Source organism: Hemibagrus wyckioides, linkage group LG15, assembly GCF_019097595.1.
Source record: "Hemibagrus wyckioides isolate EC202008001 linkage group LG15, SWU_Hwy_1.0, whole genome shotgun sequence".
Classification (NCBI taxonomy): domain Eukaryota; kingdom Metazoa; phylum Chordata; class Actinopteri; order Siluriformes; family Bagridae; genus Hemibagrus; species Hemibagrus wyckioides.
The window spans coordinates 8,802,472-8,823,498 of NC_080724.1; the positions used below are offsets into that span (position 1 = coordinate 8,802,472).

General features: G+C 38.7%; 1 protein-coding gene across 10 annotated transcripts in view; it reads right to left on the reverse strand.

Annotated features, from left to right (window-relative positions):
- The window catches only part of LOC131366248 (basement membrane-specific heparan sulfate proteoglycan core protein-like), a 102,434-nt gene that overhangs the window by 60,509 nt on the left and 20,898 nt on the right, over window positions 1-21,027 (reverse strand). For 8 of the 10 annotated variants that reach the window (XM_058410524.1, XM_058410529.1, XM_058410530.1 and 5 more), the window contains exons 2-11: window positions 16,587-16,710; window positions 16,136-16,201; window positions 4,522-4,631; window positions 4,282-4,340; window positions 3,939-4,099; window positions 2,932-2,976; window positions 1,773-1,901; window positions 866-1,051; window positions 640-759; window positions 386-517 (exon numbers count right to left, since the gene is read on the reverse strand). In XM_058410524.1, coding sequence (XP_058266507.1) covers window positions 386-517; window positions 640-759; window positions 866-1,051; window positions 1,773-1,901; window positions 2,932-2,976; window positions 3,939-4,099; window positions 4,282-4,340; window positions 4,522-4,631; window positions 16,136-16,201; window positions 16,587-16,710 — 1,132 coding nt within the window. The remainder of the gene's footprint in view (window positions 1-385; window positions 518-639; window positions 760-865; window positions 1,052-1,772; window positions 1,902-2,931; window positions 2,977-3,938; window positions 4,100-4,281; window positions 4,341-4,521; window positions 4,632-16,135; window positions 16,202-16,586; window positions 16,711-21,027) is intronic. The other 2 variants (XM_058410533.1, XM_058410527.1) reach the window with 1 other exon arrangement.

Sequence of the window (21,027 nt, forward strand, 5' to 3'; positions counted from 1 at the left end):
AAAAATCTGAATATTTACAAAAATCTTAAAAAAAAAAAAATGACATTTACAAAAATTTTAAATTACGTTTAAAAAATAAACAACAAAAACATTTACAAAAATTGAAAAGTATATTTAAAAAAAATTACAAACTTTTTTACTTAAAAGAAAAAAAATACTTAAGTTAATATAATGCATCATCTCTGAAGACATTTCTCAAACCTAATTAAAAAAAAAAAAATACTGCATAAAGACATAATAGATCATAGATAATAGATCTAAAGAAAGACAGAAAGAAAGACAAGAGAATGAATGGAAGAGAAGAAGAAATAAAGGGAGAAAAGAAAGCCAGTGTGGTCAGCGATGGCTACTAAGTCGACGTCGTAAGAAGTAAAGAATGTCTTACCACAGCCGTACTCATCCGAGCGGTCAGGACAGTCAGGCTCCTCATCACACTGGTAGCTGGCAGGAATGCAGGTCTGGTCACTCAGGCACCTGAACTGCTCCGGAGCACAAACCTCCCCTGGTTTTTTACCAGCTACACAAATAAAAACACAGCCACAAAGAAGGAGAATGTGGAGTACTTGCTAACAAAAATGTGAGTGAATTAAATAAAATCCTGACTATATAAGGAAGTAGAATACAAAAAGCGTGACTTACGACAGTCGATCTCATCGGAGTTGTCATGGCAATCGTTGTCTCCGTCGCAGCGCCACAGTTTGAGAGCGCAGCGGCCATTCCGGCACTTAAACTCATTGGGCTCACAGGGTGAAGGAGTTCCTAGACAAACACACACGTTAATCTTTACTATCCATGTGAAATCCTTCCATTATCATAATGCAGCTATGTTAAAATAATTTTTTCCACGCTTTAATCAAACTCTTACCACACTTCTGCTCATCACTTCCGTCGCTGCAGTCAGTGTCTCCGTCACACACGTAGTCTTGGGAGACGCACTGTCCGTTTAGACAGGTGAACTGATCGGCGAGGCACGGCCCGGGACGCGGGGGGGTTTTAATGTCTGCCGTGGTGCTTGGTATTGGAATGGGTGGAGGAGTAACTACAGGAACAGCTATCAGAAATGATAGGGAGGAGGTCTTTAATTCACTATTTCACCAAATTTTTTCCTTTAAGTGTTCAAATTTAAATTTTATTAGTCATGTACACGACCATACATAGCTGGAGGTGAAGTGAAATGCTTTTTATGACTGCTCACGTAATAAAAGTAGAAAAAACGAAAAAAATAATAAAATAAAATAGAATTAAATAAAATAAAATAGAAGCTCTTAAGAATGGAGAATAAAATATAAATAAATAAACATACAGATAGATAGATAGATAGATAGATAGATAGATAGATAGATAGATAGATAGATAGATAGATAGACTGATGACATGAATATGAAGATAATAAAGTGCGACTGTTTATGAATAAATTGCATAAGTGTGCAGCTTTATTGCATTTTGTCATTAACTAAGTGGTTTTGATGAGGCTGTTATCACCCTGTTCACGTTACATAGAACCTGGGAAAAAAAATTCCTACACATAAGAATTTCCCTGCACTGAAATGGCATGTTTACTTAACACACCACTACCTTTAACAGATTATTTTTTGTAAACAGCATATATTGTACACATTGGTACATAATTTCAAACATAAATATTTATGTTTTTCCATTTATGTACAGAAAAAATTATAAAAGGTAAATAAAAGAATCCTATGATATAGATATGTCGATATGTAACGTGCATACATACAGTATTTAATGTACAATCCCGAGCTTATACTCACTGCAGTTAAGCTCATCGCTCATGTCTGGACAGTCCGGTCTGTTGTCACAGAGAAAACTCAGAGGGATACATGGTCCGGTTCTACAGTCAAACTCATCGGTGGAACAGGGCACAGATGGACTGGGCTTCACTAAAAAGAAGAGAGACAGTCAGCAAGTGAGAACGAACCAGATTCGGGACACGGTTTGAACTCACACTCGAACGTCATGCAAACACATGGGTTTTAAATAACTACAGATTCTCTAATCAAACAACGCATTCATTTCTAGCATTCGTTCTCTTTTCATCTAAAGACCCTTTGCTCAAACGACATGCACTTTCTGTTTAGATACAGTGGAACCACGACATACAAATGAAATTTGCATCAGCATACAAAGTATTTTCGCTAAACCTATGAACCGAATTGAACCTAACCGAACGCCGCCATGCTGCGTGTACGCCTGGGAGCCGTTCAAAAATTGTTTGCGTCAGTGGAAAGCCAAGCAAAGAGAGTTAAGGAATTTTTACGAAAAAAACTGCAAAACCTGTCAACCCACGATACCAACGTTGCCTTCGGCATTCGTTTAAAAGCAATGTGAATTGACAGATTGGTGGCGTGGGTGGTCTGTTCTATTTTTAGCCCAAGCTTGATAGCACAACTTCCAATGAGGAGTCTTAACATGTAATGCTTGGGGTCAGTTCTTCGCAAGCAGCTATACAGTTCCCATACGCTTCGTATTGGTAACATTGGTCATATTTTTGGGTGGCTGGAACAGATTATCTGCCTTTACATTGTTTCTTATGGGAAAAATCGTTTCGCAATACATACCGTCACCTTAAGAACTCACCTGATTCACACTCCAGAACTGATTAAATTCATATGCCAAGGTTCCACTGTACTTTATCAAGCACATCATCAACACAAGAGAAGACGATTTGCTGCATTGCAGTAATAATGTACGACATTGTAGTCTACCATCTACTGTCTCACTCCGGAATGGTGCTGTAAAAGAGCTGCATTCATCGTGAGCCACACAGTCGGGCATGCAAAGCATCTCATTCTTCTTGTGTGTTATGTACATCCATGCATGAGAAGATCCATTCCTTGGTGGTACATTTTCCACAAGTGAAAACGGCTGCACTCTAGAGACACCGTGCAGCAGGCATGGTACACTACAAACCTGGAGAAGCTAGAGGTTCCATAAGGGCGACGTGATCGTTATCAGCTACAAACCAGACATAAAAATGATCTTTATCATCGAAGTTTGGTTGTTTTGGCAAATACTGGAAGGTGAGAAACAGCCTAGAAGGCTACAAGCACCAACAAACCGAATTCAAGTCATTATAAAATGATCAAACTGTTGAATCAAGGAGAGCTGGAGCAGAGAAGTGTGAAAAAACCTCTGAACAACATGGAAGTCGAGCATGCTAGGGGTTGCATAGACTAATCATCTTTGATTGGCTGTTCGTGTCTGCTGAGGATGGCTTCACATGGGATACACTGTGATGGTACCACCATGGAGATTGCAACAAGCATCCATCAACGTACAGTTAAAGACAGACATTATGTTAGAACTAAGAATGAATTTACTGGTTACACAACTGGACCATACAGTACACATTTACAGAAGGGAAATCATTTCTAATCCCACTGTCCAGGGATGACATATGGATTTCTGGTTCCTCTCAAAAGCTGCTTCTTAACATCACTGGGAGTTTTTTCAAATCCATTCTGTCTAATCCCACAGCTAACTTAGTGTCAGGTCTTAAAGACTCATGGACAAGGTGTTAAAATAATTCCAGATGCTGTTGGAGACATCAACTTCTTCCATCTTTAAGCTTTAAGTGTAATTTCAGAATCCATCATGTGAACACATTTTAAGAATCTGTACATCTTTAAATAGTGTAGCATAATAAATTATTATTTCACACAGTTATTGGGGCAAATTATTTACTTTTGTTGTTAGAGTAGCCCAACAATGCACTGAAGCTGGAATTTTATTTATACACTGTGTGTTGCTGTTAACCGATTGCAATTTGCTGTGTTCTTTGCTGCACAAACAATGCAAATTTTCGGATTATCTACGGAAACAGACAGCTAGTCGGCTACTTATTAGATGAAGTCATGCAACCCCTAGTACACTAAATGTCAAAGCTGTAGAAATGCATTAACGTGATGGGTCCTTACGTTCTCCCAGCCGTCTAAACTCGAAGCCCCTGACGGATGTCACGTAGGATGCAATGGAACCTTCGCTGACCACCGAGAAAAGCACGCCTCGGATCTGGGATTCATTCGAGTTGTCTTCCGAGCCCACGTCCAGTTCCACAAACACATCCTTGCCGATTTGCCTTCAACACAACATGCGAAAAGACATGCTCTTTGGAAAACAATCAACTTTGAAGAGTTAAAGGAGCGGCATTCTGTGATTGATAATTTTCCAATAACAGCATGACTCCAAGTTTTTATTGCTTCCTTAGTGTAACGTTTTTTTTTAAATAATAATAGCTTTGCTACAGAAAGCAGTCATTACTTGATGAGCACCACATTGACCATCTGGGTTCCTGGTATCCTGAAGTACTCAGATTCAAGCTGTGGGAGAGACAAACATCATCAATTAAGCAAACCCATGCAGCTGCCTACATCAAGTCTAATTGTATAGTCTGGTTTCTGAGTTTAACATTAACCCACTTCTGTTCTTTAAACACACTGAGATATATGTGGCATGTAGGATAATGTCTGGTTTGAAAAACTGATCGCTGGGAATACACACCGTGTCGACGATGGCAGCGGAGATTTCTAGGAAGGCGGCAGATTCGATGTCATCAAGCTCAGGCCCATAGGTGAAGGAGTCCGTGAAGTTCACCAGCGCCCGATAGTAAACTGCGGGTAAAGGACAAAGAAACAAAATGTCAAATGGAGCAAGATTTTTTTTTTTGTCCAAGCCAAAAACAAATAGGATTCATGGTTATAAGTGCATCAAAAAAATATGCTCAATTTTTACACAAAGACAGGAAGAAATAAGATTTACACCAAGATTAAGCGAAGTAAGTTCTAATTTGACAAGAAGTAAGAAACAAATAAGATCTATTTTTTGGACAAATATATCAAGCCAAAACCAAATAAGATCCCTTTTTACTCCAAATCAAAGATAAACAATCAAATTATTACACCAAGCAACTTTTAAACAAGCCAAAGAACTACGAAGTTCTTTTTTTTTTCAGAAGTCAGAAAGAAGTAAGATTTATTTTTATGCCAAGTCAAAGACAAGTAAGCTCATATTTTTTACGCCAAGCTAAAAAAAATAATTGTTTTCAAACCAAGTCAATGACAAAGGAAGCCTTTTGCACCGAACCACAAACAAGCAAGTTACATTTTAATACCAAGACCAATTTATATGCCATACTAGTGACAAAGTAATTTTTTTTTTTTTTTTTTTACACCAGGCCACCAAGGAGTAAGATAAAATTGTACACCAAAAGACAAGTAAATAAAATCATTTGGTCCGCATAATTTGAAACGTGCAGTAATTGTACTAATTTGTAAAAACTCTAAATTTGGAGAAACCGTGCCAAAATAACTATGTTGAGCTGGTCTAGTTTCTAAACAGAACAGATATATTTCAGATTATCTCTATAGACTGAGCAAGCAGTTGATCTGTAAATAGCTGCAGGCTTCCATTCTCACTCACACGCCAGCAGCTCTCCTGGGTGGGCATTACTCGAGTCTGGTTTAAGTCCGACGCTCCAGGTTAAGCAAGGAAGTCAATATTTGTGTTATTTCTTACAGCCTACTGCTACTTCCTATGGTTCTCTTTGAAAGTCGTATTTTGTGTCGAATGTTCGAGGCGTCTAACAGGGCTGCTGATGTGCATGATGCCACACGCTCTATATCAATATCGCTAAAGTTCAGCATTTGCTGATGAACAAATGTTTTACTTAGTCAACAGATGGTCATTTGCATTGCTCAAATAATTTCATATTGAGCTAAGCCTGGGACTGGTGGGATGATCGGAGGTAACAGCTTTCCAAATGCTGCTTAGTTTCTTGAGTTATTTCTGCTTGGAGCTTTTCTTCATCACCTTCTGGAGATTCCACATGGATGCTCTATAGATTTCTGCATATCAAAACGGTTTATGGTCAAGTGACCACTCTCAACTGGATACTATAGAAATTGGGCCTAAAACTGCTGCTATTATCATAAAGACTGCTTAATCCTGGACTCTTACTGCTCTCAACACCTATTAGAGCTGAACACTGTAGAGCAAAACTGAGGCTTTCAAATTAGTATTTATATACATTTATATTTCTGGTTTTTGGCAGACACCCATCTTATTTTATACAAAAGAGCAATTGAGGGTTAAAGGCCTTGCTCAAGGGCCCAGCAGTGGCAGCTTGGTGAACCTGGAATTCGAACTCACAACGTTCCGATTAGTAGTCTAAAACCTTAACCACTAAGCTACTATAGGCCTAATTTTAATTAAATGAGCAAAAAGCAAAATAGATGTTGGTATAGCACCATGGTTTAGAAGCCAAAAATGGTATTTCTGGTTTACGTCCTGCCACTGGGTTGATTCAGAGTCTAATCATTTCATCACCTCAATTGAACAGCATTAGGGAGTGGAATAAATTTGACTAAGACCTCCTTGCTCAAATACTTTCAAACAAGTTATTTTGGTCCTCACTCAGATGCTCCATGTTCTCAAGAGTTCATTTCAAATATATGAAAGCACCCTTAATCCAAATATCCTCATTACCATCCTTTCTCACTTTATACTGCATGACCTGTATTTATTGTATATTGCAGTAATTTAGAATCCCACTATCCCATGTCCAGAAGACGATGAATTTCCTTTGGAGCCTGGATCCTCTCCAGGTTTCACTGTCTCAGGATGTTTTTCCTTGCTACTATCTCTGCTGGCTTGCTCATTATAGGAACTAAATCTACGTCTGGGTTTCTGTACAGCTGCTTCGTAACAATGTCTATTGTTAAGAGAATTGAAATTCCAACCCACGCTGGCACACAATGGCAAAATTCCCCTCCCTGCAGCCCAAGAGCAGCTTGTACTACTGCAACACCATTGCAAATCTACCAAAAAAAGAACAAAACTAAACAAAAAAAAACAAAGCAAAGAAGGGAGATGCCGAGCAAATGAACATCGTCTCAATCAATGGCTGTTGGGACAGCACTACCAAAAATATGAACAGCCTACAAAGGCCCTAACCTCTGCTATGGATGTGCCTCAAACAGAAGCCCAGCCACTGCTTAAATCATCACACCAGTCGATATCCTTTCCTCTTATTCACCAGGCCTCCATTGCTAACATTTTCCATGTGGGAAATCCCCAGTCGAGTGGTCTCGGACGCCAAGAGCAGGGACTGGGGTAAAAACGTGGGAAAAAAAGCATTCCGAACTCTTGAATCTCAAATGTTTTGGGTGTTAGAGCAGAGTAGTAGAACTGTGGGGGCTTTATGGACCAAGATCTCGGTGGAACACACGGAGCCCTGTGTGCCAGACAAAGGACCGATTCAGGAGAACGGCCCTCTCGAGCCTTTTCCAGCATGCCACTTTCAACTCAACCTTCAGAGCCCTCCTCTGTCTCTCGATGCACAGCCTTCAGTTTGCAAGGATTTAAAAGGGGGTATAGAGAGAGAGAGAGAGAGAGCGATCAGAACCACCCATGTGCCAAGTTGATGACTTTATTTTTTCCTCTGACATATTGTAGATGCACAGTAATGTACTAGAAACAGCTTTTCCTTTTCATCACATGGCCCTGGTTACTTCAGAGCTCCATGGCTTATGTTTATTTTTTCCAAAGCACTACTAAAGGCAAATTATTTGCTTGGAAATGGCAAATACCTCCAAACAACAACTTGATATCATTTGTTGTCAACATGGATACAAAAAGTCTTATCCAATTGTTGACTAGGAATGTTTAGGTCATGACCAATTAGGGTTTAAATCCAAATATACATGTACTCTGTGTATGATGGATCAGGAAATATTTGCATATGAGCAAGGGTAGAAATAAAACTGAAGATCTTGGTGAGTCCTGTGGGTGGCCTTGGAGCCATTTTTTTGCAAACCAACATTTGGCCCTTAATTACTGTGTTGAACACAACAATCCCATTTTGAAGGATTTTTTTTGTTGTTTATGGCAAAACCCTTAGTCTAGAATTTGCAGTGAGGATAAATAAAAACGCCACTAAAAGTGTTATCCATTAAAAATACCAGACTGGAGACTGTTTGGTGTGAGAGAGAATGCATGGACAAGCTCCACTTCTGAGGTTTTGGATCTCCACCAGAGAGGGTGCAGAAGTGTACAGAAGTAAGAGGGGCACAAGTGTTTGAGGATCAGGAGTCAGAATGAAGCTTGAAATATTTAGGTCAAATTGTTGGAATGGATGAGTGACCAAGGTTCACAAAAGGACACAAGCAAGGAGACGGTAGGCATGAACTGTATACAGGATTCTTTTATTTTTTTCAGTAAAACAGGTGCAGACAAATGCATCACAAATATGGATGTGTTTTACTTTCTACATCTTCATTTGTCACCACATCTGGAATAGATGTGGAATGGATTTCTTACAGACACAGTATAAAGTCACATTCCACTGGTTCTGTGGTGCATTGTCAACAGGCCAGCGGTCACGTTCGGCTTAGCGTTAAGCCGGAGAGACGCAGATGGCGGATGGGGTCGGTGGTGAAACGTTAGCCTGAGGGGGAAAGAAATGTGCAGTCATCTGTCTCAGAGGTTTTCTTACTGGGTCACTGCAGGCAGCAGGATATCCTTTAGTTCTGTGTACAGATCAAGTCTGCTTCTCACATCATGTCTCCCACCCTCATGAGATCCACCCTCGTAGTGAGCAGCTTCAGTGTGACAGCTTCCTGTTTTCCCAAAATTGGTCTTTGTGTCACAGGGATAATTGAGTTGAACAGTTCCCAGCCCTTAAGAGAAATTCTGTTCCATCGGTTTGCTGACACAGCAGTAAACACACGGAAAAGGAAAATGTAACTCTTCCAAAGTTATTATGAAATTGTTTCTATAGGAACAGCTCTTACACAGGACCTTGTACGGTGGAAGCTTTACATAACCTAAGCCTAATAATAAACATTAAAGTCCCTGTGTCCTCGTTATTCAATGTATTGATCATTTCCACTGAAACAGGACGTCAGGGCAGGACATAGTATATAGCCAATAGGGTTTACTTTACCTCACAAATCCAACTTGACAGTTAGTACCATGGACACGAGCTTGAGCGATATTGAGGTGTTGAATTCTCTTGTGGAGGATTTTTCTCCACCTCCTCTAAGAATCATGTCACAAAGCTGTGAGCTGCCACAAATAACTCCTTCAAAGGGACTGGATTCAAGCCATTTCTTTCTCAAAACAACGGACAGATGGAAAATTTAAACTAACACAAAAATAAAACCAACAAATTTACATCCCATAGGAATTTTCGGCAAAGTGAGAGAGTATTTGAGGCTTCTGTAAGAGAGTATTTGACTGGATGGAAAATCTGCTGAGAAGCAGAATGATGTCGTCGACCCGTATTGGTGGTAGAGAAAGTCAATCTTGAAGGTGTAAATGTCACTGTTTAGGAAAACACCAGCTTATAGATAAACTTAAGACTAAAACATTCACACAAAAAGCTGTTTGAAATGAAACAAAGAAAGTGGAAAGAGTCTCCAGTGTTAGAACGTAAGGAAAACTCATTAAAGGGCGGGGTTTACGCATTGTACTTTCTTAGCAATATGATAAGCTGCATGTTTTTCCAACTTAAAAATCCACCCCCCCTCCCCCAACCAAACCTTGAATGCATTTGTTCACAAAAACATTGGTGTTCTATTTAGGAGCATGCTAACCTGCTCTAATCCGAGGCAGTTATCTTCAAAGCAGTACTGCTGTGATCCATATCCTTACACAAATTACCAAAAAAAATAGTAGGGAATTCAAAATTGCAGTTAACGGGTGATATTTCCATCCAACAAAGCCTTCCTGTGCTATCAGGCAGACCAACAAAGCGTGCCTTCCCAACTACTTTTCAGATAAGGAAGCAAGAGAGACTTGGATCTTTCGAAATTTCTCGTTATCTCTGTTTTACGCTCCGGACTTTTTTTTTTTCCCCTCTCAACAAAGACTGCCGTCTATTTGGACTGGCTGCCGGAAGCAAAGCTGTAAATAGTTCTGTAAATTCCTTTAAAAAATCTTGCTTATGAGGGACACTCCTAGATCTTCTGCAAGAAGCACAACAGAACACTGGGTAATATGTCTACTAGAAGATCAAGATACATCATTAAGATTTAATCTTTAGAAGTAAGAAGTTGTAAGGACGAGACGATCCGGTTTTAACCCAAGCTAGGTCCATTAAGCACACCAGAAAATAAGCAGTGAGACAATGTTTCCTATGGTGCAGGAGGAAAATACAGCTCTCCAAGGCAACAGTGGAGCTGCTGTCTTTACAGCGAGTAGCAATATCAGTTCATAAGAAGGATTGTTTGGACAGCCGTATGTGTGACGTGAACTCTGTTCAGACTACGGGTGACATGCTGATCGCTTACTAGACAGGGACCTGCAGGAACCTTTTTCTTCTAAAGCAATGGGATCAATACACAATGGTTATTGACAGACTGCACCTCCATGACAGCAAGAACATAACAAGAAGCAAAATAAGCGCAGCTGCCAGGCGCTAGTTCCTTCTGCACCCTCCATTTGGATCTTAGCTCACACAATACACCAACTGTCCCAACTGAGGAACCTGTGGAGGGGGGCAATGGAGATCTGGGTGGCCCTTGCACTTCTTGAAAGACTTTAATGACTCTTATGTATCTCCATCAGGTGCTTGGACATCTGTTCACCATCAGGCGATTGTCCTGGGAGACATCAAGCATATGATGAGGGTCAGTTTAGTTCAATGTGGAACATCTAGGATGTTCAGAGGGGGTGTAGTAACCTAAAAACTTTCAATCATCATGAACAAGAATAAAAATCAATGGTAGAGAATCCGTGATTTGCCAACTTTTTATCCATTTATAGTTGCTTAGTGGAAAAATCCTAAAGAAGACTTTGTGGTTGTTCACAGCACTAGAAACTCCTTCCATAAATATCTTTAAAGTGTCATTACATCAACTCTTTTTTTTAATATTCATTTATTATTAGTCTTAGATCATTCCCTAAATTACAAAGCCGATGTTACAGAAAAGGAATCCACACTTTCTGTCCAATCAGAATCGAGAATCCAAAGACACAGTGGTAAATTTGAGTCTAATTTTAGAGGAGGATCAAAAATGGCATCAAAGATTAAAAGTATCACAACATGAAAAGCATACTTTAAAAAAAAAAAAGATGAAGAAAAAACCTAACTGCAAATCATCTTCTCCCCCAAGTAGAAGATAACACCATCGATACAACCCCAAGGTCTACAGAAGTGGTTTCTCTCAGCTTGAGGCCAAAATGAAGCCCGGGCTCATCGAACTAACTCCGCGGTTCTCCACTCACTGAGAATAGCAACATTTATTTCTGTGGTTGTAAGTACTCATGCGGATGACCTCATGCTTTCAGGATGCATGGTCACAAGTACTAGAAAATGAATCAGAGATAAGTTGGGAGATGTCTCCCACTTCACAGGAGTAAGACATGTTCTGAGGGAAAAAAGGTCAACAAATTGTAGATGAACTGATAAAGAGCTGTATTTTTTCTGTCTTTTTATATTCAAGGAAAAGGTGTTTGAGATGTTTAGACATACAAATACTCAATAAAAAGTAAAATATACTATAAATATAAGAAGAAAAAAAGGGGGTGGTGGTTGTCAAAGGTGACTCAAGCCCCAGCGATGAACCTCAGGGGCCCCTGAACCCCTGAGCAAGAGCCTCTGGTTGGGAAATAGAAAGAAAAGCATTGTAATGTAGGTGTGACAAATAAATAAAAACTCCCTCATCTTCTTCTAGATAACCAAGCTTTCTATTACGTGTTTAGTTTAGGTTTAGAAACATATCGAATAAAATTTTCTTACTCAAGAATGAGACGTGAAAAGCAGTAAGCATTTTATATATTGTTATTTTTTAGTTCATTTATCTTTTGTTTATTCTGTTGGTGTCATTTTATATTGTGCCATTTTTATATTTTCTATTGCTGCTGGTCTCTGAGAGCTACCAAACAAATTTCGTTCTATCACTACAATGACAATAAAGTCTCTTTCTTTAAAAAGACTCCCAACTCCTTTTTCTGTTCTGTTCAGAAGCAGCTTGTGATGTTCTATGAAGGGAGTAAGGTTCAAAGCATGGTAAAGATAAGTTCTTACCATGAAAAGAAAAAGTTCATTCTTTCTGGTCATTTAGAGCCTGTAAAAAAACCCACAACTCCTGATGATCCAGATACTAAACTAACCCATCAGTACAACAGTTTTCAGCTGTGCTAGCGCAATTGCAAAATGGTTCTCTAATAACCAATCTGCCTGATAAAATAAAAACTTGGATTAGCGAACATAACATGAGACTGAAACAGAAGACTGACGGTTGCTGATGTTGGGTATCTGGGTGGCAATGAAGATCGCTCTTTAAAAATCTGATTCATTTTCTGTATTTAAAATAGATAAAAATGGGCATTTCTTTGGAAAACAAGGATATTTCCAAGTAAACATTTGAATGGGAGTGTATGTGTAATCATGCATTTTACTTTGATTACTTCTTTGTAATCTCCAGAAAGAGATTTCCTACTTTGCAAACTGGGAAACATCATCATGAGGCCTGTAAATTCCGAAGCATTAGTATTTTATCGGTGGTTTGGATTTGAAAGTGTTTGCTACATGTCTCACCAATAAAAAATAAGCCAGACACTAGTAATACAGCAAGCTACAGCTTTCTTCAGATGATGGTTACAAAAACCGACTCATGACGTGAGCCCTGATGCGGGTGACAACAAGCCAAAAGCTAATGTTAGCAAGGTAACTAGGTAGAGATGTGTTAGCTGGCTATCTTTCCTCAGATCAGTTAATCTTATTTTATTGCTGAATGAGTAAGAGGCTGTTTAAAGTTTCCAGAGTCGGTTTACACATCATTTTGTGAGGAATTTTTTTGAAAAATGCTCTATTAGCGTTCACCTCTTAGCACTTCTGGATCACACTAGCATTGCTAGTAACTTTGATGATAAATACATTAAAAGTTTCCTAGTAAATGCTTGTTTTAGGTCACCCATTTACAACAAAATTGTTTTTCTTGATCCAGGAGAATATTTGTAACAGCCAAAATGGCTAAATTTACTTTCTCCCATTATAAAGCTTTAACAAAAATCTCTCTGAGCAATTCCTACCACTACTATCAATGTTTAATGTGAAGAGGTGGGAAGAGGAAACAGCAGACAATGTGTTATAGAAAAACAGGAAAGTACATCAATCGTAGTAGACAGTTATCTTTTCATCACGCACAGGAAAAGACCCACAGGAAAGCCAAAAAGACAGAAACCAGTCATCTAGACCAGTCATCAGTCTATTACAGGAAAAGACGCATGTTTCTTCCAAACTGCAAGCAAGAACTGATCTATAAATGGTTGTTAAGGACGAGCTTCCTTTTAAACAGGAACGTGACTGACATGTTAAGCTTCTCATGAAAAGGAGAGTCTATACAAACGTCTTCATCACTGAATACATCAGCAAATAAACCGCACAGGTTGAAAGACGTTTATCTTGAGTAATCCAAGATGCTGGAACTAATCAGTACATCCCTCAGGGACTATTTGTCTACTTATCAGAAAATAGCTCTAGGATTCCCCTCTTCAACTAGTGTTTACTTTAACCACATGTGGAGTAGTCAAGCACAGAGATCATCAGTTCAGTGATCATGAGATCAGCAGCCATGTGAGAGCTTGATGATAATCACATTGTCCAAGCTCCTGAAGGAGATAAATACAGCCGTTGGCTATTTTATATGATGGCATGTATAGTGAGATCATGAATCAGAGCAGTGTATACAGTACCATATTGTTTTAAATGATATTTCCAGCCTTGCTAGCAATATACAGTTCCTGTTTAAAATAGATAATAGATTTATAAATAGAACTGTGCAAGATGAAACATGTAGTGTGCTGTAGAGCTCATATCAGTATAGTATTAAGGAGGAGTGAGGTTTCAAAGACATTTAGTAAAGAGAGGCGCAGTAAAACGTGCAAATGGGAAAATACAATACAAGGCTTTTGTGGTGTCTGCCCATGTATCCATTGTTTACTCCTGCCTTTCAAGTGCGCTATTTAACTTCCACCTCAGCCTGTTATCTGATGAGAGCAAGCACGAGGATTGTTCGGTCCTCAGACACAAATCTGGGGCACTGTGTTATGGCGAGGCCTGTGAGAAGCAGTGAACGTCAGGATGTGCAGCAGACCACGTTCTGGACAAGACAAACGCTAGACTTAGATGGAGACGATGGGAAATATAGAGTCTTAAAAACATATTTAAAGTAAGGGTGGGCTGAAAAAACCACAGTATGACTAAGCTTGCTGTTTACAGTAGGAGTCTTCTACAGTAGCTTATACACACTGATTCTTCATGTTTAATTAGTTGCTCTTTGGTTGATTATAAGATGGGACTTCAATCTGGTGATAAAAAAAACACTGCTGATCCCTGCTTTGTGGTACATCACGGTATCAAATTACTAACTAATGAATTCAATGAAACCAGATCATTTTTTAAAAGCATGTTAGAGGAAATTTCAGTAAACACAGCTACTTCCACATCACTTATTTTTACATATGTTCTTACTCTGTGTCTTTACATACTTAGCGTATTTACAAATAAACTTTACTTGCTAATTTTACATCTTTACTTGCATTTACATATTCACTTTGTCTTTACTTACTTAATTTACATATTTAGTTACTTTACATATTAATTTACATTTTACATCTTGACATCCACGCATGTTTACTTAACATTTTTACTTTACGTCTTTACACATTTGACACCTCTACAGATTTAAATTCTCTACATATTTAAATTAATTTACAACTTTAATCACCTCTACATATTTAGTTACTTTATACTTAGCTTACTTTTATAACTTTACTTAACACCTCTACATATTTAAATACTCTACATATTTTAACTTACGTTTACAACATTATTTAAAAAACCTTTACATACTTTACTTACTATACACATTAGCTTACTTTTACAACAATATAAAACACATTTACATATTAGCTTCCGTTTACAACTTTACTTAACACCTCTACATATTTAGTTACTTAACATATTAGCTTACTTTTATAACTTTACTTAACACCTCTACATATTTTAGTTTCTTAACATATTTAATTTACATTTACAACTTTAACACCACTATATATTTCAGTTACTTTACATACTAAATTTACATTTACATCGTAACTTGCCGAAACATACCTGCATACTTACTTTGTGTATTTAGTCACTCATTGCATTGACACAGTTACTTTACATCTTTACATTATTTACGTTACTCTTTACTTTAACATCTTGTTTTCTTCTTGACTTGGTATTTACTTATTTACGTAACATATTTGCTTATTTAATGTATTTACATTTTACTTAAAATATTTACATGACTTATTTTTACAAATTTACTTTCTATATGTATTTAGTTATTTACTTTACTTATTAACTGATTACTTCAATAAAAGCTCAGGATATTTGTACATCTCTACCAAAATCCTTTGTATTCACATATTAGGAGTAAACCTCCATATGTGACCATTCACTCTGCTTTTTTACAACGCAAAGCATAACATAAAGGCATTGTACTATAAGCTCTACAAATCTACTTAACATCCCACCTTAGCAAATGCATGGCTCTAAACATGGCTGCTGGAAATGAACTATTTGCAAGAAATAGCAACTTTCAGGAGTTTTTATAATTAATAGGACAAAAATTGGCACATACACTACCTGAGCACTTTATTAGAAGCACCTATACACATACTCATTCATGTGATTATTTACTCAGTCAGTCTTGCCTTGCTGATCAAAGAGGTCAAAAGAAAATGGTCAGACTGGCTGAAGATGACAGAAAGGCTACAGTAACGCATAACCACTCTGTACAACTGTGGTGAGCAACTTGGATTGATCTGAGACAGTTTTGTGAAGAAAGGGAAGCCCTGCCCATCATTAGCAGTGTTCCTAATAAAGTGATTGGAAAGTGAATATAATTTGATGCCATAAATGAATACAGTGACTCAGAGTGATGTCACTAGACAATGCAGGGACCCTGGTGGAAACAGAAAACTGGACTGTAAATCAAAATGAAAGCAAACTGGGAAGTCTGGAGAGATTCCCACCTTAACAGGAACTCTGAATCTGAAAATTTTGGTGGATGTATAATTTCATATAGACAGAAAGACAAAAAATAATGCAGGTCCTCACTTGTTACAGGCTGGTAAATCGCCGGTGGCTCTGGGGTGCTTCCATCCTCTTCTCCACTGATTATATCTGCAGAGAACACAAAAACGGCACAATAAATCCTGCTCGCTATTAGAGCATAATGTCAAATGAGTCGTTATTAATGGCTATAAATAATATATTAACAATTGATTGACAACTAAAAAAATTGAAATACATTTTAAGCATGAAATTAATCACTAAAGTACTATCCTTGTTCATGTGTAAAAAATTAATTACAACTATAGATTAATGTTCAAGTTGCCAAAATTCTTTTATGTAAAAAGTCTTGTGTTGCTCATCGTCCGATTAACATAAATAAAACAATTAACTATTAACTTTCTTTTGTATAACTAGTTATTTATTAAAGGTTATTAATTGTTTACTATTAATTGTTATTATTATTAGCACATTAAGAAGAGAAAACTCCACACACCTCCTGAAGCTGCATCTGCAAAGTCTTCGTCATCTTCTAGGTAGCGCTGAGGCCTTGACAGGCTGGTCGCCTCGAGATCCTCCGGAAATGGCACCTCGTCCCATACCTTCGAGCTCTTGACCACCTAGAGCAATGGAAGAAAGATTGCTTTACAGAGGTTCACACTCTGACTCTGACTGCATGGCAAATTTACATCAACACACTGATTCTAATACTTTATCATTTCTATAGTAGAAAAAAGAAAATTCTTGCTATTAGAGTGCTTTTTTGTAGTTAAAACACAGAAGCCACTGACCACACACCAACCCCAGGATGTTTAATAACTACACCATGGTGAACACCTTTTCGCCTGGTGGCTCAATGTCAGATTTCATTTACATCTTTGTATACGTGCATGGCATGCCAGTTCCCATTCCCAGCCTCTCAATCAGGGCTGCTGCCCCATTTAAATGGCTCCAGCTAATAAATAACTTGATCTCCCAACCAAATCCTTTCTCCTCTTACTGAGCACCCTAAACCAACAGTCGTTTTCAAAAGAAAACCGCTGACTGGCAAAATTCTTTTGAGCAAAGCCGCTCAGTGAGCCGTCTACACGATCAGCTCCTGCTCCACTATCCCTTGGGGATGGAGTCGAGCCAAAAAGCCTGGCACTCTGGAAAAAAAAGTAGCTAAAATCTGCACGATATGGTATATATGATGGAATTAAAATGCAACTCGAACAACAGAGATCGGTCTACCATCAGCACTACTATATATAATTGGTGTACTATAAGGGCTAGACATATTTCTGTCAAGGGTTAGGATTAGGATTGTCACAGGGAAACCACAAATGGAGCTTGGCACATGAATGGAAAAGTCGATATTTCAGAGCCATTAACATGCCTTTAGGTTGAGACAGAGAACATACAGTATCTGAAGTGAGACCTAGCCTTACTATATAAACATCTGGTCAACACACCTAGCTGAGGCCAAGGTAACAAAAGAAATGATAGGAAGTGCAAACATTCATAAGCACAGCAGTCATCTTTGTAGGAATCCCACTGTTTACCGTTTTACCTTTAACAATAGCGTTTATCCGGTATGAAAGCCTGTGTGGTGCAGAGGAACAAAAAGAAAGCAAGAAAAATCAGGGCTCATAGTTCACAGGAGATATCTGAAACCATTGGAACATCAGCACTGTTCTGGGGCTTGCCCAGCTGTTGTTTACTGGCTTCGATTAAATCCCCATGTCTATTAGAGTCCACGGTCAATCAATATGTGGAGGGAACAGCTAAGAGAAAGCTGGTCTGGACACATCTGCTACCAAAAGTCCCTGAAGAGTAATAACTATTGGACAAATGTGGACTGTTACATTGGGGTATTTTTTCCCATAATCACACACCCATCTATAGCAATCCCGATTCCTGTTTAAACCTCACGACTATCTGGAAAGAACCAACATGAAGAATTAGAGAAGAGATAAAGTTTAGCCTTCCCTTCATCTAACAGCACAGCTGCAAAACAGTGTGGGACAGAAGATAATACTGAATTATCACAAAACTTGAAAACAGCTCTGTCTTCTCTATTCACACAGAAATGACCCTCTGTCACGTCAACGTTCAAAAGTTCCACCAGCATAAAAACACATGAAACTTGACTTGTCCAAAAGTTTGAAGTCTGGGATCAAAGAAGGGTTGGGTGAGAAAGGCGAGTGCTTTCAAAGAGCTTTAGATGAAAATCTAATCTCAGAAGTCTTCTCAAGCACTAGAGGCACAGAAAAAACCTCTACATTTCATACTACCTACTCCATGATTACATAAGGGGCGTTAGAGCATGGTAGTTGATGTTAGAGGTGATGCTTTTCTTAATGCTGATGGAGCTTTAAGTGAGCCCAAACATCTGGGCTGGATCTTCTTAGTACACCCTGGCACAGGCTGGTTTTCCCAGGAGCGGTTGTTTAGGATCCTGCAAGATCCTGTTTCATATATGGTGTGCACTTACACAACTCTCTCACCTTGCTGAGTGCTGGAAGAGTGAGGCGGGGTAGAGAGGCCAAGAAGAGAGAGTGAGACATGGAATGAAAAGCTGTCCAAATGTTGAGACCGTTATAGGCATTATGACAGGAAGGTTTATAACTGTACATGTTGTATGACAGAAAGTAATGGGTGGAAAAAATCTCTCTCTCTCTTTTTCTCGCTCACTCTCTCTTTCTCTCAAGTCGGACTATGGGAAACTGACAATCTGTATTTTTTGACAGTTCACAACAAGCTCCCTTGGGTATAACTAACTTGATGAATGAAGCCTAAAGCACCCAGGAAGGAAGTATGTCATCTGTCAACAATTCTACACATTTCTCTCCACCATCGGCATGTAGAATTACAGATGCTAGCTTGAACAAGCTTTGACAAGTTGTAAGGACCCGGTGTGGGGTGGGGAAGGAAAACAAGAGCTGGACTAAGGTCTGGGATGCATAACTTGCCTGGAAACTATAAATCTTTCCCCTGTGGGTCAGGCTGCTCTTCCACATGTGGATTATGCCATGAGTTAGCCACGACTCCCACAGGCATTCCACTGTGTACTGTCAATTTGCACCACCTGAAGCTTCCTGCTCTGTACAGCTGTTTCCCCAAGCTGAACAATATGCTGCAAGATATGCTTCGAATGCTAGGTGGCGCAATAATGTAGATCCATTCAGTTTAAGCCATTAGACTTTCTATGAGTATGTCCCATTAGCATGTCCGATATATAGTCTCTGTATAGCATTGGCAAAAAAATAAATAAAATCAGCTACATATCCATTTTTCACCAATTTGGAGTATTTAACCCTGTTCCACAGACGTGAATCATAACTGGAATGAAAACACTAACCAGCTTTACCTCCTCACCCTCGCAACCACCAACCTTCCACAACTCAATTAAACACTGACAAAGATGAAGTCTATGATATTGTGACGCTAATCCTTTATTATTATTTATTTTTTTATCACAGACATTTACAGATAGCTAAACTGCCACACAGTTTGTTTGGTTCAATGTCCAAAATTTCCTCCAAAACTAACGACAATGCATCCATTCACTTTGTAATTAGTCTACTAGATAGCTAACAGTGTACAGACAAGCCGTGACTTATGAATTAATACCTGCTTAACCACAAAGTACAAACAGTTGCTTGGCTACACTACAGCTAAGGAAAAGCTGAAAATGTTAGCTAACTCCTATAATTTGCTACCATTTACAACATTTGGCTGATGCCCTTATCCAGAAGTGCTTTTAAAGTCCTTATCAATAAATGCATTATTACTGGTACACTAGGTCATGCACTAGGAATGACATCAGTTTAAAAAACTCTGTTGGAAAGTAATGTAGCAATAAGAGTACTATTTTGAGAGTAGAAAGTGCCAGAGGTAGGTCTTTACACGTCGTTTGTGACTCAGCTGTTTGGACATCTAGGGGAATTTCATTCCACCACCTAGGTGCCAGAATAGTCTTACTTCCTTGTACCAAGAGGTTATCATGTAAGAGCTGACAAGAAATATTTAAAATGTAAGGAAAGTAAATTAATAATATCTAAGAAATAACTGATGGTAATAGCTTAGTATCTGGCTAGTTTCTTCAGTTTCCTCCCACCTATCAAGAAAGTGTGAGGCATTCAGATTTGCTACACTAAAATGACCCCTAGGTGGGAAGTGGGAAGATGTTTGACAGTGAGTATGTATGTATGCATGGGACACCATAATATACTAGTGTCCTGTTTAAGGTGGATTCCAGTCTTACATCCAGAGTTCCTGGGCTAGACTCTGGATCTACCATGATGCCGGTCAGGGATAAAGCGCTTATGGAAGATAAATGAATGAATAAATGTTACTGTGTTACAGTACACTCCTCCAGTGAGAACATCCAGAGACTGGGAGAGACGCCAGACCTGTCAGGCAGCAGTGTGCCAGTCTGTGTGAGGGAGCTGGTGTTGCCTTAACAGCAGCTGTATGCTCGATATTACTAAGAATTGTGATGCAATGATAGGCTTGTTTTTTTGTTTTGTTTTGTTTTTACTGCCATATCAGAGCGAACCCTGTGGTTCAGTAAGCCAAGTGCTGTGGAAAAGCAAACTTCTCAATCTGTTTCTATATAGGGAAGCTGCTCAGAACTCTGAATCACTTCAACAGTAACTTGACCTCTAACCCAAAGGCTTAAAAAAATAACTAAATGTCACAAGATTCCAAACTATTGAAATAAACAAATTAAGGCATTGAGTCAAGTGTGAACAGAAAAAGCCAATCAAGCCAGTGTGGTAGTTACTTTTAAAACCATGAATCAGAGTACCAACGTGACAAGTGTCTAAGTTTGTTAGTAGTATTTCAGCATTTGGGACCAGACATAAGCAACACCCAGCCATGTAACAAGAGCTGAACACAATGTGTCTGAGATCCCATAATGGGTCTGAAGTCATAAGCCAAATCCAGCT